The 15,139-nt window shown below is 43.2% G+C and overlaps 1 protein-coding gene and 1 pseudogene across 1 annotated transcript; both read left to right on the top strand.

The window, feature by feature from the left end:
• The first annotated feature begins 2,775 nt into the window (after window positions 1–2,775).
• Window positions 2,776–3,361, top strand: LOC126502614 (60S ribosomal protein L7a-like; annotated as a pseudogene).
• A 1,688-nt stretch (window positions 3,362–5,049) lies between these two features.
• Fam240b (family with sequence similarity 240 member B) lies at window positions 5,050–8,022 on the top strand. The gene is made up of 2 exons (XM_050143547.1): window positions 5,050–5,192; window positions 7,710–8,022. The coding sequence occupies exons 1-2, from the start codon at window positions 5,050–5,052 to the stop codon at window positions 7,801–7,803; spliced, it is 237 nt and encodes a 78-aa protein (XP_049999504.1). The 3' UTR covers window positions 7,804–8,022.
• Window positions 8,023–15,139: the final 7,117 nt, after the last annotated feature.

The raw sequence follows: 15,139 nt of genomic DNA, 5'->3' as shown, positions 1-15,139 counted from the left end.
AGGAGATCTTTATGAACTTCATAGCCCTTTCAGAAAATATTCTGAAGATTTTAACAAGAAAGACTGAATAAATCATAGTTTACAATAGCTTTCAAGTGCCTCTTCAGACACAAGGACCAACACAGCAAAAAAGGGAAGAGAGGAGTACCCTAGAGAGTCTCCAGACCAGGAAGGGCCATCAGGTGCTTCTAGGAGTCCATGGGTTTTTTTTCCTTGTATCATTTCCTCCTATGCAGCCCCAGTGGTTATGCTAAGGGCCTTGTCCCCGGGCCAGCTCACATTGGTTCCTCTGCCTTCTGACATTGTCCTCAATCTGTTGCATTCAGCCACTCCTGCTTCCCGTGTGTCCCTTGGGGTTCTGATGGATCCCTCTGTTATTGATTAAAATGATCTATCCAATCTATTCAGAAAGCAGGCCCTGTGATTTGGTGTGGGACAGTGGGGGTGCCAGGATTAATCTCACTAAACAACACCATAAGGCACTGAGATGCCTTCCTTACAGATACTCCATTCTGGTGTCCATGTCTCTCTGTGTGCTGTGTCCTTGTGTACAATGGCCAGTAGAGGACATCAGGTGTCTGGCTCTATACTCATAGTTTTATTCGCTTGAGACAGGATCTCTCACTGAGCCTTAAACTATACATTTCAGGCTGGGCTGGCTTGCAAGTGAACCACCCCACCCTATCCCACCAGGGATCTGATTGTCTTTGTCCCTCATTGCTGGAGTTACAGGCACAAGCAGCTATTCCCATCTCCAGCGTGGGTACAGAGAATTCAGAGGTCCCCGTGTTTGTGCTGCAAGAGTTCTCACCTACTGAGTCATCTCCCTAGGCCCCAATTTTGCTGGGTTTTATTTTTCACCTGCATTCTGGGCACTGAATGTACATTCTAGTGTTTACAGGGCAAGTACTTTACCAACTGAGTGATCTCCTCAGCACCCCCAGATTTTTTTACAAGAAATGTTAAGATCAGAGTGGCTGGAGTCCATTGTCTCAGAGGAGATGTGTAGCCTCTTATCATTATGCCTATGGAAAAAATAATGGCATTGACTAGTGACAGTTAAGGCCATTGGGCGGGAAGTCTGAGGAAGGGAACTAAGAGACGGTGTTTAAAGAGCAACCAAGATTTATTAAAACAGAAGAACAGTTTCCTGAAGTAGAAAGGACGGTGGAAAGGAAAATGCCACTGAGATTCCAGGAGCTTTGCCATCTTCCTAACCCCTGGAGAAAGCAGGAGGATCAAGCAATGCCTTTCCACTGCCATCTGAGTGCAGATGAAGTATATGATTGATGATTTTCACTGGCTCTACCCGGGTAGTTCCAGAGACAGTAAGTCACAGCTGAAAGGAAAACAGAATGGACCCATTTGAGACCTGTTTCCTGCCTTAGACCTATGTTTTCCTAAAATCGCTACCAATTCTTTTTCATTTTTGATACAAGATCTCGAGAACTCTGTGCTGGCTTCAGACATGCTCGGTAGTGAAGGATGACCTTAAACTTCCGGTCCCCAGCCTCTCCTTCACACATGACATTTGTGGTGATTCATATGGTACTAGGAATTGACCACAGGGGTTCACGTATACAAGGCAAGCTATACTAGACAAGCACTCTACCAAAGTAGCTACATTCCCAGTTCACAATTTCATTTCTTGTGGACCCAAGCTGCCAATGCCAGCCACTACTGTGCTGCTCACAATCAGCACAGTAAAGGAAGTAGAGAGTATAAAACATATTTTAAGAGAGAGAGGGACACTAGAAAGAAGACCTGGTCTAAATCAAAGTGCACTTTATGGTATAGAAGTTGTCAAAGCTTTAGTTTTCCAGCAGCACAAGCAGCTGTTTATAACCTGTAAGAGAGTGATGACAGCAATCGTTTTTAGGAGACCAGTCACTTCTTCAGCATGCTCGGCATCATGCAGTGAATGCAATTTTTCCACCTGATCACAGAGAGGGCACAAATCTAGCATCCTAAGTGGCACCAGAAGCTTTGCTAAATGCATCTGTCCAGGCTCTAACACTGGGCCTTGGACAAAGGGGAAGCCTCTTGTCCCTGTCATCTCAGGTTTTCTAATCCTAATAGCCCAGCAACAGAAATAAATAAACCTTAAGAATGAGCTGAGTCAGTATGCAGCAAAGCATCTGATATCGTGCATAAACCAATGTTGATGAGAGTATATGTTAGGGTGGTTCAAGGTGGTTAACATTTCTTATGCTTACCATGGGTGAGCAATAGATTGTGAGAATCCTGCAAACATCAATATCATGTCTGAAGAATGATACAGCAGTCCATGCATGAAGTACCATGAGCTGGATCACAACAATTAGTCTCCGTCTCGTGGGTAATGAAACTGGGACTCAGTACGAAAAGCTCATGGTAGTGACCAGCCTAATGTCCTCATTCTTGGTTTCTTCATATAGCTGACTGACAAAACACAACCACAGAGTTGGTAAGTGAGTCCTGGGATGGAAGCTGTAGGGAGAACTGTGCCCACTTGCCCCCTTATAAGACATGGTGAAGACCTCCATTGCCAGCAACTGCTGAAATGACAAGCAGTGGGCTCTGTTTGGTGAAGTCAGATAGCATTTGTTCAGGTGTGGTATAAGAAAGCTGTTCCAGGACAGCCAGAACTGTTACACACAGAAGCCCTGTCTCAAAAAACCAAAAAAAAAAAAAAAGGAAGGAGGAGGAGGAGGGAGAGACAGAGACAGAGACAGAGACAGAGACAGAGACAGACAGAGACAGAGACAGAAAGAAAGAAAAGTTTTTCTTTCTCTTCTAACCGGCAAGGGAAAGAAAGCCACAGGGAAGAAGGTGGTCCCTGCCCTCACTGTCGCGAAGAAACAGGAGGCTAAAAAGGTAGCGAATCCTTTGTTTGAGAAAAGGCCTAAGAACTTTGGCATTGGGCAGGACATCCAGCCCAAAAGAGATCTCACACACTTCGTCAAATGGCCGGCTACATTAGGCTGCATCGGCAAAGGGCGGCCATCTTCTATAAGCGGCTCAAAGTTCCTCCTGCCATTAACCAGTTCCCCCAGGCCCTGGACCCGCAAACAGCTACCCAGTTGCTTAAACATGCCCAAAAGTACAGGCCAGAGGCTAAGCAGGAGAAGAAGCAAAGGCTGCTGGCCCATGATGAGAAGAAAGCTGCCTGCAAAGGGGATGCCCCAGCTAAGAGACCACCCACCTATCCTTTGAGCAGGAGTCAGTCAGTACAGTCACCACCTTGGTGGAGAACAAGAAGGCTCAGCTGGTGGTGATTGCCCACGAGGTAGACCGCATTGAGCTGGTGGTCTTTCTGCCTGCTCTGTATCAGAAGATGGGGGTCCCCTACTGCATCATCAAGGGAAAGACCAGGCAATGAACTGCTTCTCACATGTGCACCCCAAGCAAGTGAAATGCCATGGATTCTCCTGTAGGTACAGGAGGGTTCCGCAGGGAACTCAGGTGCATGGAGATGCAGGCATTCCGTCTCCTGGTCCTATGAATAAAAATGTAAAATCTAACCTATTTTTGTTAACAGTTCCTCTTCCAATAAACAATGACTAGAAATATGTTAGAGATCTCCACGCTGAATCCATTTTCCAGGAAAAAAACTAAGTGGGAGATGTGTGTGCCCCTGGAGACAGGAGATTGTGCCATCATCAGGCCGTAAGACAGCCCAGGTCCACAGAAGCTCAGAGCACTGTCCCTGCTCGGAGAGATCTCAGAAAGTCACCAGAGTTGAACAATTCTCTTACCCAGAAAGGGTAAAAATGGTCCTCTCTCCGACCTTCTTTCATTGTCTAGGTCCTGGGATAGTTTAAAGGGCAATTTTCATTTCTCAGAAAGTTCTTTTTATAAAAAAAAAAAAAAAACAGTCATTTGAAAAGAGTCATTAAATTAATTTGAGAACAAATGAATATCTGTTAAATTCCTCAAGTCACCAAAAATAACAAGACCGAGTTCTTCTCTTAAGGAAACTAGGCCCCACTAAGTCACAAACATCCAAGCACTGAGGTACCTGTCAGTCAGGGGAGAGCTCTGAGATCCTTGGCAGAGAGAGAATGTGAAGTCACTTTGCCTTCTTTAAAGGGACAGGAGTGTGGAGGGAACTCGAAAGCTGTGTGGACAAAATCAACTAATGCCTCTGAGCATCTGCTTCCTCATGCACAAAATGAGAAATTAATTAGCTCAAGTTATCCATCCATAATGTACGAAGAGAGTCTTCTTAGGTTTAAATTTGGCTCTGTTTTAGTCACTAGGGAGGCTAATTCTATTGCTCAGCCTCCTCATCTGAAAAATGAGTGTAAAACCACCCATCTCACAGAGCAGCACCAACGGACAACAGTACAGTGGGTAGAACACTTCAAGTGAGGAACTGGGAGAAACTCATCAGGCAATGTGCTTGTTGTGCAAGTGTGAGAAGCTAGATTTGAAACACCAACACCCATGTAAAAGCCAGGTTAGCTCTGTCCCCGCATTGGGAGGATGCAAAGACGGACAGGTTCCAGGAACATATTGGCCAAAGAGTTCAGTCAAATAAGTGATCTTTCTAGTGAAAGCCCCTGCCTCAAGATATCTCTGGTTTCCACATGAGTACACATAGGCAAGTGCACCCACATACACACACGCACACCCCACACACATAATTACAACTGATTCAAAGAAATTTGTTTTTAAAAAAAATCAATAAATTTGTAGTAGAAGAAAAATTGACATCTACAGGTGTCTCATTTGGGTAAAATTTATTTTAATTTCTGTGTTTTAGAATAATTTACATTACTATATTTTTCTGTACTTTACAGTATAGCAAAATGGCTAAAAGACAACAAAAAAAAAGCCAACTGCTTAAGAATCAGATTACCTTCATGGGCTACAGATTTTTCTTTGTTCAACTATTTTCAGAATACTTTTTGCATCATCATGATTATCTTCATCTGCAGATCCAAAAACTGAGTCATTCCATGAGCGTGTGATGATGGAAAAGTGTCAATTTAAGCTCCTCAGGCGCATCCCCAGATCAGGGTGTCACTACTTGCTGGGCTATGCTCTATCTTTCATGTTGCAGGGATGAACAGCCAGTACATGCGCAGGGAAGTCTTCTGCTGTGAGACCTGCGATGAGCTCAAAAGCTTCTGGGAAAAGGAAATTAGCAAGCAGACTTGCTACCGAGAACTTGAAGAAGATCGTCAGGAGAGAAGCGCTCTGAGAAAGTATGTGGGTTGCTTTTCTGTCCTGGATTCCTTGGGAATAAACCAAATGTACAGAGGGGCCCAGTTCTTTTTCATCACTCATTAGGATAAGAATGTGGGTGGTGGATTCTATATTACAGAGGAAGGAAGCAAGAACAAGATCTGGAGGAAAAGAAGTATATTAAACTCACAAGTCCTAGAGAGGTGTCACCACAAATTGCTCAGTACATCAAAGAAGGAGCAGGTTTTAATCAGAACATAGCAGCCAGGAAGAAAGTGTAAGCCATACCTTTTGGTGGATTTCCATGGCAAAGCAGGAAAGAGAGGACAGTTAAGGGTTGACTAGTTTGAGCAATCCCCGTGGGCTTCTGACTGGCTAAACACCAATACTGACTCTGGGATGCTTTCCAAAGGAGAACACAGTGGCTGGTGTGGAAGCTGAATATGGAAAAAGTTGAAGCTACAGACTTTGATGGAGATGGTTTGGAGATTGGCTGAACCTTTTACTGGGATGAGAATGTAACTCAGTTCTTTACCTAGAATGTACAAAGTCCTGGGTCAGATCCCAGCACCAAAGAAGGTGTGATGCAAACATCTGCAATCTGTAATTGGGAGGATGCAAAGACAGACAGGTTCCAGGAACAGGGTCTCATGTAGTCTAGGCGGATGACTTTGACCTTCTGAACCTTCTGCTTTAACCTATCTTATAACAGAGGGTGAGGAATTAGTCCTGGGAAGAGCAGTCTTTCTCTAGTCAGGACATTTTTAAAAGAAGTCAGAACATAAAATACAGAAAGTCAGAAACCAAGGTTAATAGAACTACTCATTCAATATTGCCAGTCTTCACAGGGTTTCTTGGGTGCATATATAGTCTGATTCTCACTCAGCTGTCAGCACTGCTAATAGTTTCAGCCCAAAGAGCTGCTTGCAGTGGAGGGCTTCCTTGCTGTTTGGAACAAGTTCAGTAGTATTTCTTGCCTCAAAACATTGGCTATCAGCAGGATTCCCATTCCACAGTGTGGTAAAGGTGCCTGGAGAGCAAAGTGGTCCCTACTGAGAACCAGTAGCTTACAGACATCAACAATACTTTCTTCAACACAGACAGAATCAAATTTCAGGTTGTCCAGATGACTCAGCATGTGAAGGCACTTGCCACATAAGCCTGAAGGCCTGTGTTTGAATCCCATAACCAACATAAAGGTGAAGGAGGGGCCTGACTCCACAAAGATTTCCGCTGACCTTCACATACCTGCCATGACATGACACACACCCACATATACACAACATGCATACACACAGGCACACATACACAATAATAATAATTTGAATTAAAAAGATTCTGTTTCCTATAATTGTTTACTCAAGAGATGGGTGTGTTGATACAAGCCATAATCCTGGAAGTTAGGATGTAGAGGTAGAAGGATTAGAAACTCAAGATCATTCTCAGCTACCTTAAGAGTTCAAGGTCAGCCTGAGCTATATTGTAGCTCAACACCTGCTCTATATGCTACAGTACAATTGGCAAGTCGGGCAAGGGCCTGGAGATTGAAACACACACACACACAGAGAAAAAGAGAGAGAGAGATGGGTGCCAAGATCTCCCCAAGAATGCCGTGAAGGCCCTCTTTATTGTGTTCCAGGGCAGCTTATATAGGGTCTCCTTGACTAATGGCCACACCCTAACTCTCAGCTGCAAGCCCACCAGAAACCACTCCTCGGACATCAGGAACTCCTGAGGGTCTCGTGCTCAGAGCAGCTGCAAGCACAGGAAAACAAGTTGTTTACTCTGGCAGGCAGGGGGTCACAGAAAATTCAGGGTCTGGGGTCCACAGTCCCCAACATTACATAGAGCCTGTCTCAAAAATAAATAAATAAAAATAAGAATAAAGTAAAATCCCTCTTCAGCTCTTCACAATTATAATCCCAGTACACAAGGGCTACATTCACCAGCTCTTTCACAGTCAACTTGTTGATGACTCAAAAAAAAAATTTCTTTTTTACTGTGATTTTGACTGGAATTTCATTGAGTCCAATAGTAATTTGAGAAGGCTAAATTAAATTTGGTGGAAAACTACCTGTTTGTAGTCTTCACTTGTTTTTCTGTTGGGACCAAATGGAGTCCTGGCCTTCAGTTGTTCTTCCCTGCTAAAGCCTTCTGATTGGAGTTACTAAAAGCTGTGCCTTGAGGATCAGAGGATGGGGTTCTCACCTGTTGGCCCACTTGACTGCTGGGTATTTAAGCCTCCATGGTGCTATGAAATAGAGGGCTTTGTACCAGTGATTAGACTTCGATGTGTCTGTCTGTCTCTGTATGTTTGTGTATTTCAACCTCCAGCCCCTTGCCCGAAACGCGAGAACTGTATTGTAGCGCATAGAGTGCAGACGGGGGCGCAGTGAGCTGCACTTTTCTATTTTCTTTCTGTTCTTTGCTCATTCACAACAGTCATGGGCTTCTTTGGACAATATTTATGAATCGGTGGACCAGCAGACATGGAAACAAATGCACTAACCAACTGCATTGTGGTGTCTCCTCCTCAGGCTTCGAGAAGAATGGAAGCAGAGGCTGGAGAAGAGGCTGAGAATGCTGGACAACCCTGATGAGGAGGGAAAGCAGGCTAACCCCGAGAACTGAGTGTTTCTAGCAAGCCATCAAGGGCATCCTTTCCTAGGAGGAAAAAGACTTCTACCGAGTTAGACTGACTTACTAAGCAGAACTTCCCCTATTTGCTCTCCCATTTGAGAAAGGACACACATGTAAACCCCACCCTGTGCTAATGGAAACTGTTATTCAGCTCAACACGCTCCACACAGAGGACAGGGTGGCTGCAGGGGTGGGATGCTTGGATTGTTTAATGCGAAAAACTCTTTGAATTAGCACCCCTCCCCAGGTTTCAGAGACCCATGTAGTATAAGCTGGTACTGCATTCTGCCCTCGTTTTTTTTTTAATTATTTATTTATTGTGTATACAGTGTTTTGCCTGCATGTATAATTGCAGGCCATAAGAGGGCACCAGCTCTCACTATAGATGGTTGTGAGCCACCATGTGGGTGCTGGGAACTGAACTCAGGACCTCTGGAAGATCAGGCAGTGCTCTTAACCTCTGAGCCATCTCCCCAGCCCCCTCTGCCCTCGTTTTTAAATTTAAATGCTTTCTCTGAGCTTGCTTGAGGAAATGACCTTGATGGGATCTGGCTTCCCCGCCTCTCCAAAAATTGATTACAAAATCTTTGTCTCCTTTCTCCCTTTCTTGTGTACACAGATTTGCCACAGCCTGTCTATATGAAAGTGAAAATCTTTTATGTTGCAAAATGAACTGTGAGAAAAGTAGCTTTGGCAGTTTTCAATTTTAAATGATCATTTGGCTGCAGCTGGGAAAATGGATTTGAGAGATAACAGGAGATGGTTTGGAGATGAGTTTCTGTAACTTCTGTGGTCACCACAATAAAGGACATGAGCAAAGAGAATGTGTGGTCTTGCAGATGGGTTAGAAGCCATGAGACATGAAACATCTAAAATTATAGGTGTCCATTTATCTTAACCAACACTTATATAACATGGGCTAAATAAAGAGAATATGAATTCTAAAAGCTGTTGAACTAATTTTATTAACAACCAAAGTTACTAACCAGTGAGGTTATATGGGGTGTACAGTGCCTAGCTTCCTGGGCTTTGGTTTCCTGGTGTAGCAACACTTTACCACTATGCCTTTCCAGGTGGCTGGATAGATTATCAGGTGTATGGTGTAGGAGTTCCTTCTGTTTGTGTGTTGCTCACATTGGTTAATGAAGAAAGAAACTGCCTTGGCCTAGTTGATAGGGCAGAACTTAGGTAGGAGGAGAAAACAGAACTGAATGCTGGGAGGAAGAAGGGCAGAGTCAGAGAGAAGCCATGGATCCTCTGCCAGAGATGGATGCCAGTTAGCCACTGCCACATGGTGATACACAGATTAATAGAGATGGGTTAAACTAATATGTGAGAGTTAGCCAATAAGAAGTTAGAGCTAGGGCTGGAGAGATAGCTCAGAGGTTAAGGGCATTGCCTGCTCTTCCAAAGGTCCTGAGTTCAATTCCCAGCAACCACATGATGGCTCACAACCATCTGTAATGGAGTCTGGTGCCCTCTGCTGGCCTGCAGGAATACACAACAGAATGTTGTATACATAATTAATAAATATTAAGAAAAAAAAAAGTTAGAGCTAATGGCCAAGCAGTGCTTTAATTAATACAGTTTCTGTTATTTCAGGTGTAAGCTAGCAGGGCTGCCGGGACAAACAAGCAGCCCACCCTTCCTGTCGTTGGTGCAAGGCCCCTCTCATTACAACAGGTGTAATGTTTCCTAGCACAGGACTTGGTACAGAGGGGACCCTGGATGTGTCTGAGCTTTCATGTCCTCCATTCTTCTGCATTCTGTCTATCACTAATCCGGGCCTATAGAAAATTCCTGGCTCACCCTAAAGCAGAGATCCCAAGTATGCCTGTGCCTACAGTCTCAGTTGCCTAAAAAAAAAAAAAAAAAAAAAAAAAAAAAAAACCTTTTAAATTCATAGATTTCTTGGGCCCTACTCTCAGAGACTGATTTTGCTGATCTGACATGGGATTCAGGAACTGTGTTTATATCAAAATACATGGGAAACCCTGATGCTCAGCTAGTCTTGGAGCCAGTTCCCTAGAAGGCATAGAAGAGAAGGAGGGAGAGTACTGAAAATTCTGTTGGTCAGACTAAAGAAGAATATGAGTGATGCTCTCTGCAGGTGCAGCCCAGGGAGGACCTGGTCAACTCCCAGAGTGCCTGAGGTCAGCCTTGGAAGATCAGCTGGCAAAGGCAAGAAATAGCCTCTGCCTGTCAAAGCAGGGCTGGAGGAAGGGAAAGGAAGCATAGGCTGGGTTAAGTAGGGGAAGGTCCTTAAAATGCTACCGTAGGCATTTGGTCTTCATCACACACGCCATGGAGACTCATCAAAGGTTTCTAAGCAGGCTGGTAACCTGCTAAGAGTTTGTCTTAGTAACTTAGTGAGGCAACACTGGCAGCAGAGTGGAGAATACACTCTACAAACATGAGGGATTGCCCTTGCTAAAACTGTGGTTATCCAAACAGCTTTATTTGGAAAATACATCGCTTCTGTGATCCTGAACTCTGTCCAAAGCAATTGGAAGTGCAAAAATGAGTGGGATCTCAGTAACAAGATGCAAGGATCACAGTGACCTTACACTGCAACTCCTGGTTAACGACTTCAAACTTGCATATTTTATCACAAAATTAATTAGCTCTTTCTTTTTAATCAGATCTTACATTATACCAATTTAGAGGTGAGATCAACTGGCCTGAACCCCCCCCCCCAAAAAAAGAAAAACTAAGTTAATTTTATGCCTGCATTGTTACTACCAGGGAAGGTACAACAAAAGGTCCTTTTTCATTGGGACAGTTGATAAACATCTCTCTGTATTAGTGACAGCAGAATTAAAAACAGCAAGTGTCCCATTCCAAAAAGTAATTTAGCAACAAGATTGCAGAGTGGTGTACAAACCCCTTGGGGTATTTGGGGAGGGGAAAAAAAGCCTGAAATGCAAAGAGATACAATGGCATTCACAGGCATCCCGGTTGCTGGAGGCATCACTGTCTGTGGGAGACAGGCGGGAGACACTGGTTAGGAAAGATTTACTGTCCTGGACTGACAGAGGAGATGGACAGTACTCAGTCAGCTGGGCAAATCAGAGGATCATTTATAATACAACACTGGGCAGCCTCACCCCCACCCCAAATGCCGTGACAAAGTGCAAACCAGGCACAGGGCCAGGTCTCTGAACAAGACCTTGACATGGACAGGGGTTGGGGGTATGTTAGGAAAGAGCCCAAGTCGGTCCCATTAGCTCTGACTTACACAATCTCTTTTTGAATATATAGACTGTAAAGAAGGAAATGGGATTGTATCACTAACATGACACTCTTACATCAGCTTTGACTGTAACGAATTTCCCTCTAAAATAATAAATTACTTGCATGTTTGTGTCAAAAAAAATCAAGAAAGGAAAAAATATACAAATGACCTACAGGTGGCTAGTGGCAGTAAACATGGCTAACATTATAAAAATTAATATTCATCATTACACTCAAAAAGGCAAGTAATTTTTTAGAATATGATGTTATATCTTTCATGTAAACTGTTCTGTTTTAATATACTGTAGACTTATTAGAACTGAAGGAGCAAGATCTGCTTCTTGTTACTGTTGAGTTCAGTGCATCTAGATGCAGATTATTTACTTGCTATTCCTTTATTTTTATTTATTAATTTATTTTGGCGAGTGTCTCAGTAGCTGATTTAAACTGTTGATCCTCCTGTCTCAGTGCTGGGATTATAAACCACTACAACTGGTCCTCTTTTCTCTCTCATTTCTTGTCTTTCTGGCTTTTCTCTCCATTTCCTTCCCTTTCTGGGTCCAGGCTGGTCTTGAACTTCTGGATTCAAGTGGAATTCAGCCTTCTGAGTTCTGGAATTACAGATTATGCCACTATGTCCCGTTTACAGAGAACTTCAATTCCTGCCAGACAAAGTGAGGTGTCTTCCTTTAAAGATATCTAAGGGAAGGAGAGGTCCTGTACCACAATGAAGCAGACTGAGTTAATATATGATCTGTGCTATATGATGGAGGTAAGGAGTGGGGTCCACATGTGATGTGATGAGGGTCACCCTTTCTTTCAGTAAGGGAGCAGTTCTTGGCTCATGTATGACCAAGAAGACATTAAAGTTGTCCATCTCTCCCCTTATCCCATAGCCTAGCATGAATCAGGGTGGGCTGGGTGTGGTTTTGCTATGTTTACAACCTTCTCTGCTTAGGCCCCAAAGGACCTGGGCACTCTAACAAGGAAAAGCCAGAATCTTGGCTTGGGCTAAAACCAAAAGAAATGAGAGCCCTCCTTCTTGCGGATCTGCTCACAGTAAAGGTGGAGATGCTGTCAGAACACCTGAACTCAGTCAAACCACCACACTTGCTATTCTGTTACTGTCCTCTGCTAAAAACTAGAATTAAACACCCTGAGTTCAACATCAGTTTGCCTCTTCTGAGTACCAGCCACCTACAGGAAGCTAAGCATCTGAAATGTAGCCTAGGGCAGGGCTCTAACTTTCTTCCCATGAGTGTCTCTAAATGTAATGATAGCAGTAAACTCAGATATATTATCTAAATTTTCATGCTTTGCCTCCCTGTGAAGCTTTGTGATAGGGAGGACCATGCCGAAAGATTGAGTTTGGGTGTTAAAACTTGGTTTTAAAATGAATAAAAGAAGAAAAAGGAGTGTAGTTCAGTTAGTAGAGTGCCTGTCCACCATGAAGGAGGCTCTGCATAGGATCCCCAGCTCCACAGAACCAGAAATGGTGGCACCCAGCACTCAGGGCTTGGAGGCAGGAGATCAGACGTTCAAGGTAATCTTTGGCTATAGGGAGAGCTTGAAACTGCCCTGGTCTATATGTGATTCTGTCAATAATAATAATAATAATAATAATAATAATAATAGTGGTAGTAGTAGTAAAACAGAAAAGATTAATAAAAGCTCACTTCAAACAAAGTGTGGCCTAGTCAGGTTTTTCTCCCAAGAATTTTTAGAAGATTAAATTCATAGTATTTTACAGTAAATATTTAGCAGTCAACAGCCAACAGTTAACGTGTATCTGTCCAGGATGGAACAGCAAGCTGGGACAGTACTTCGCAAATGAAGAAAATCTACAAATCTGGCTTCTAAGTGCTGCTTGCTGGACTGTGACCTAGTCGCTAACACAAATAACCAGTTGTTATTTGTAGAGCCTGGGGATTAAATGCCATGGCTTTGGAGTCAGGAAACTCTGGGAGCTAATCTCCGTGTTGCCACAAAACAGGCAAGTTAGTTAACCTCTGTCAGCATCAGTTTCCTCGTTGCTCTGACTTGGATAATGAATGTCCCCCCAAAGAACCTTGATCCGCAGCCTAGTGCTATGTGCTGGTGGTACAGTCTTTAAAAGGGAGAGCCTAGTAGAAGGTGCTGAGGCCATTATAGCTGAGTCCCAGAAGACCTGGGAGACCCTGCCCTCTCCTCTTCTCTTCTCTTCTCTTCTCTTCTCTTCTCTTCTCTTCTCTTCTCTTCTCTTCTCTTCTCTTCTCTTCTCTTCTCTTCTCTTCTCTCTCTCTCTCTCTCNTCTTCTCTTCTCTTCTCTTCTCTTCTCTTCTCTTCTCTTCTCTTCTCTTCTCTCTCTCTCTCTCTCTCTCTCTCTCTCTCTCTCTCTCTCTCTCTCGCTCTGCTCCCCGAGGAGGTTGTATCATTTGTTTATTTTATCACTAGTGGGGAGGGTCATAGGGCAGGTTTAGAGGTCAGAGGACAACTCTGTAGAACCAGTTCTCTCCTTCCTCCTTTACATGGACTCTAAGAATCAAACATACCATGTACCTTTCTCAATGAGACTCCAAGTTACCCAGTCCCACTCCCAACCCTGCTTTTGATGTAAATGATCTTACTCTCTTCTGTGTTCCCACCACAAGATGTGCCTCACCAGAGACTAAAACAATTAAGAAAAATGAACTGGAATAAAATCCCCCAAACTGAGAGCCAGGTTAAATCTTTTTTCTTAATAATTATCTCAGATATTTTGTTATGATGACAAACATCTGGCTAACACAGTCACCTTCAAGATGAGGTAATAAATGCTACTTCACAAGAATTCTGGAAGGATTATATGAAAAACTGGCCATGTTATACTTTAAACTGAATCCCTCAGTGGGAGAGATGGCTCAGCAGTTAAGAGCACTGGCTGCTGTTCCTGAGGACTGGGGTTCACTTCTCAGCACCCAAATGGTGACTCACTATCATCTGTAACTCCAGTTCCAGAGAATCTGATGCCCTCTTCAGGCCTCCATGGGCACTGCCTGCATGTGATGCAGTTACTTATGTAGACAGACACTCACACACATAAAATTCAATCTTTTATTTATTTTAAATATATATTTTATTAAAGAAATCCTTTAAAAAAATATGTGCATTGAGGTGACTTTCCTCTGAGAAGCCAACACCTACATTTTCCAATGTGATTGCTGTTTTTAACAAAATCTCAATCCTTCAATTTACCAGTAAAATTCAGGAGCCAGTTACTGGGGTAAAAGCCTACTGGTTCTGGAGGCTAAAAGCATCCAGCTGACCTTCCTCCTCAGTCAATAACCCAGAAGCCTCTCTTCTCTCCTCCAGTCTCAAACAAGTCTCCTCAAACTCAATGCCCCTCCCTTCTACTTCATGTGTGTCTCCCTATTCATCCTCCTGACTCCCCCTTACTCTCTATGTTTTTTAATAATCCCATGTTCATTTCCTGTCAGCTGCTCTGCCTCTTGACCTAAGGTTTGACATATTTAATCCTGTTTATAATATTCAAGCAGAAAGCTCTTGGATTAAGCTGAGTCACACCATAGCTAGAAGCAGGTTTTCTAGTAAACAATGCAATCGGGGCTCACAGTGTGATCAGATTTCCTGCAACATGTGGTTTCTTTCCTTCTTGCATCTTTCTCTTTACCTTAGCATTTAGAATCTATATTAAAATCTCTTAATAAACTGTAACTCTGCTTCAAAACAATAAATATATCAAAACAATTTATATTTATCTTTTTTGGTTTTGGTTTTGGTTTGTTTTTTTTTTTTTTTTGAGACAAGATCCTTTTATTATATAGCCCTGACTGTCCTGGAACACACTTATGTAGGATGGGCTGGTCTTTCACAGAGATCCTCCTGCATTGGCTGGGATTAAAGGATATACTGTCACAGTCAGTCATATACATTGTGTGTGTGTGTGTGTATGTGTATCTGTGTGAGCATGTGTGTGTATGTGTGTGTGTGTAGTGGTCGGTGGGTGTGTACATTCATGTGTGTGCATTGTGAATTCAAGCACACTCATGTCATAATACACGTGTGGAGGACAACCTTAGACATCCATCCTCACTTTCCACCTTATATAAAGCAG

The sequence above is a fragment of the Alexandromys fortis genome, unplaced genomic scaffold, assembly GCF_014885135.2.
Source record: "Alexandromys fortis isolate MF-2015 unplaced genomic scaffold, M_Fortis_MF-2015_v1.1 scaffold_1, whole genome shotgun sequence".
NCBI lineage: Eukaryota > Metazoa > Chordata > Mammalia > Rodentia > Cricetidae > Alexandromys > Alexandromys fortis.
This window is presented reverse-complemented; position numbering and strand designations above follow the sequence as displayed.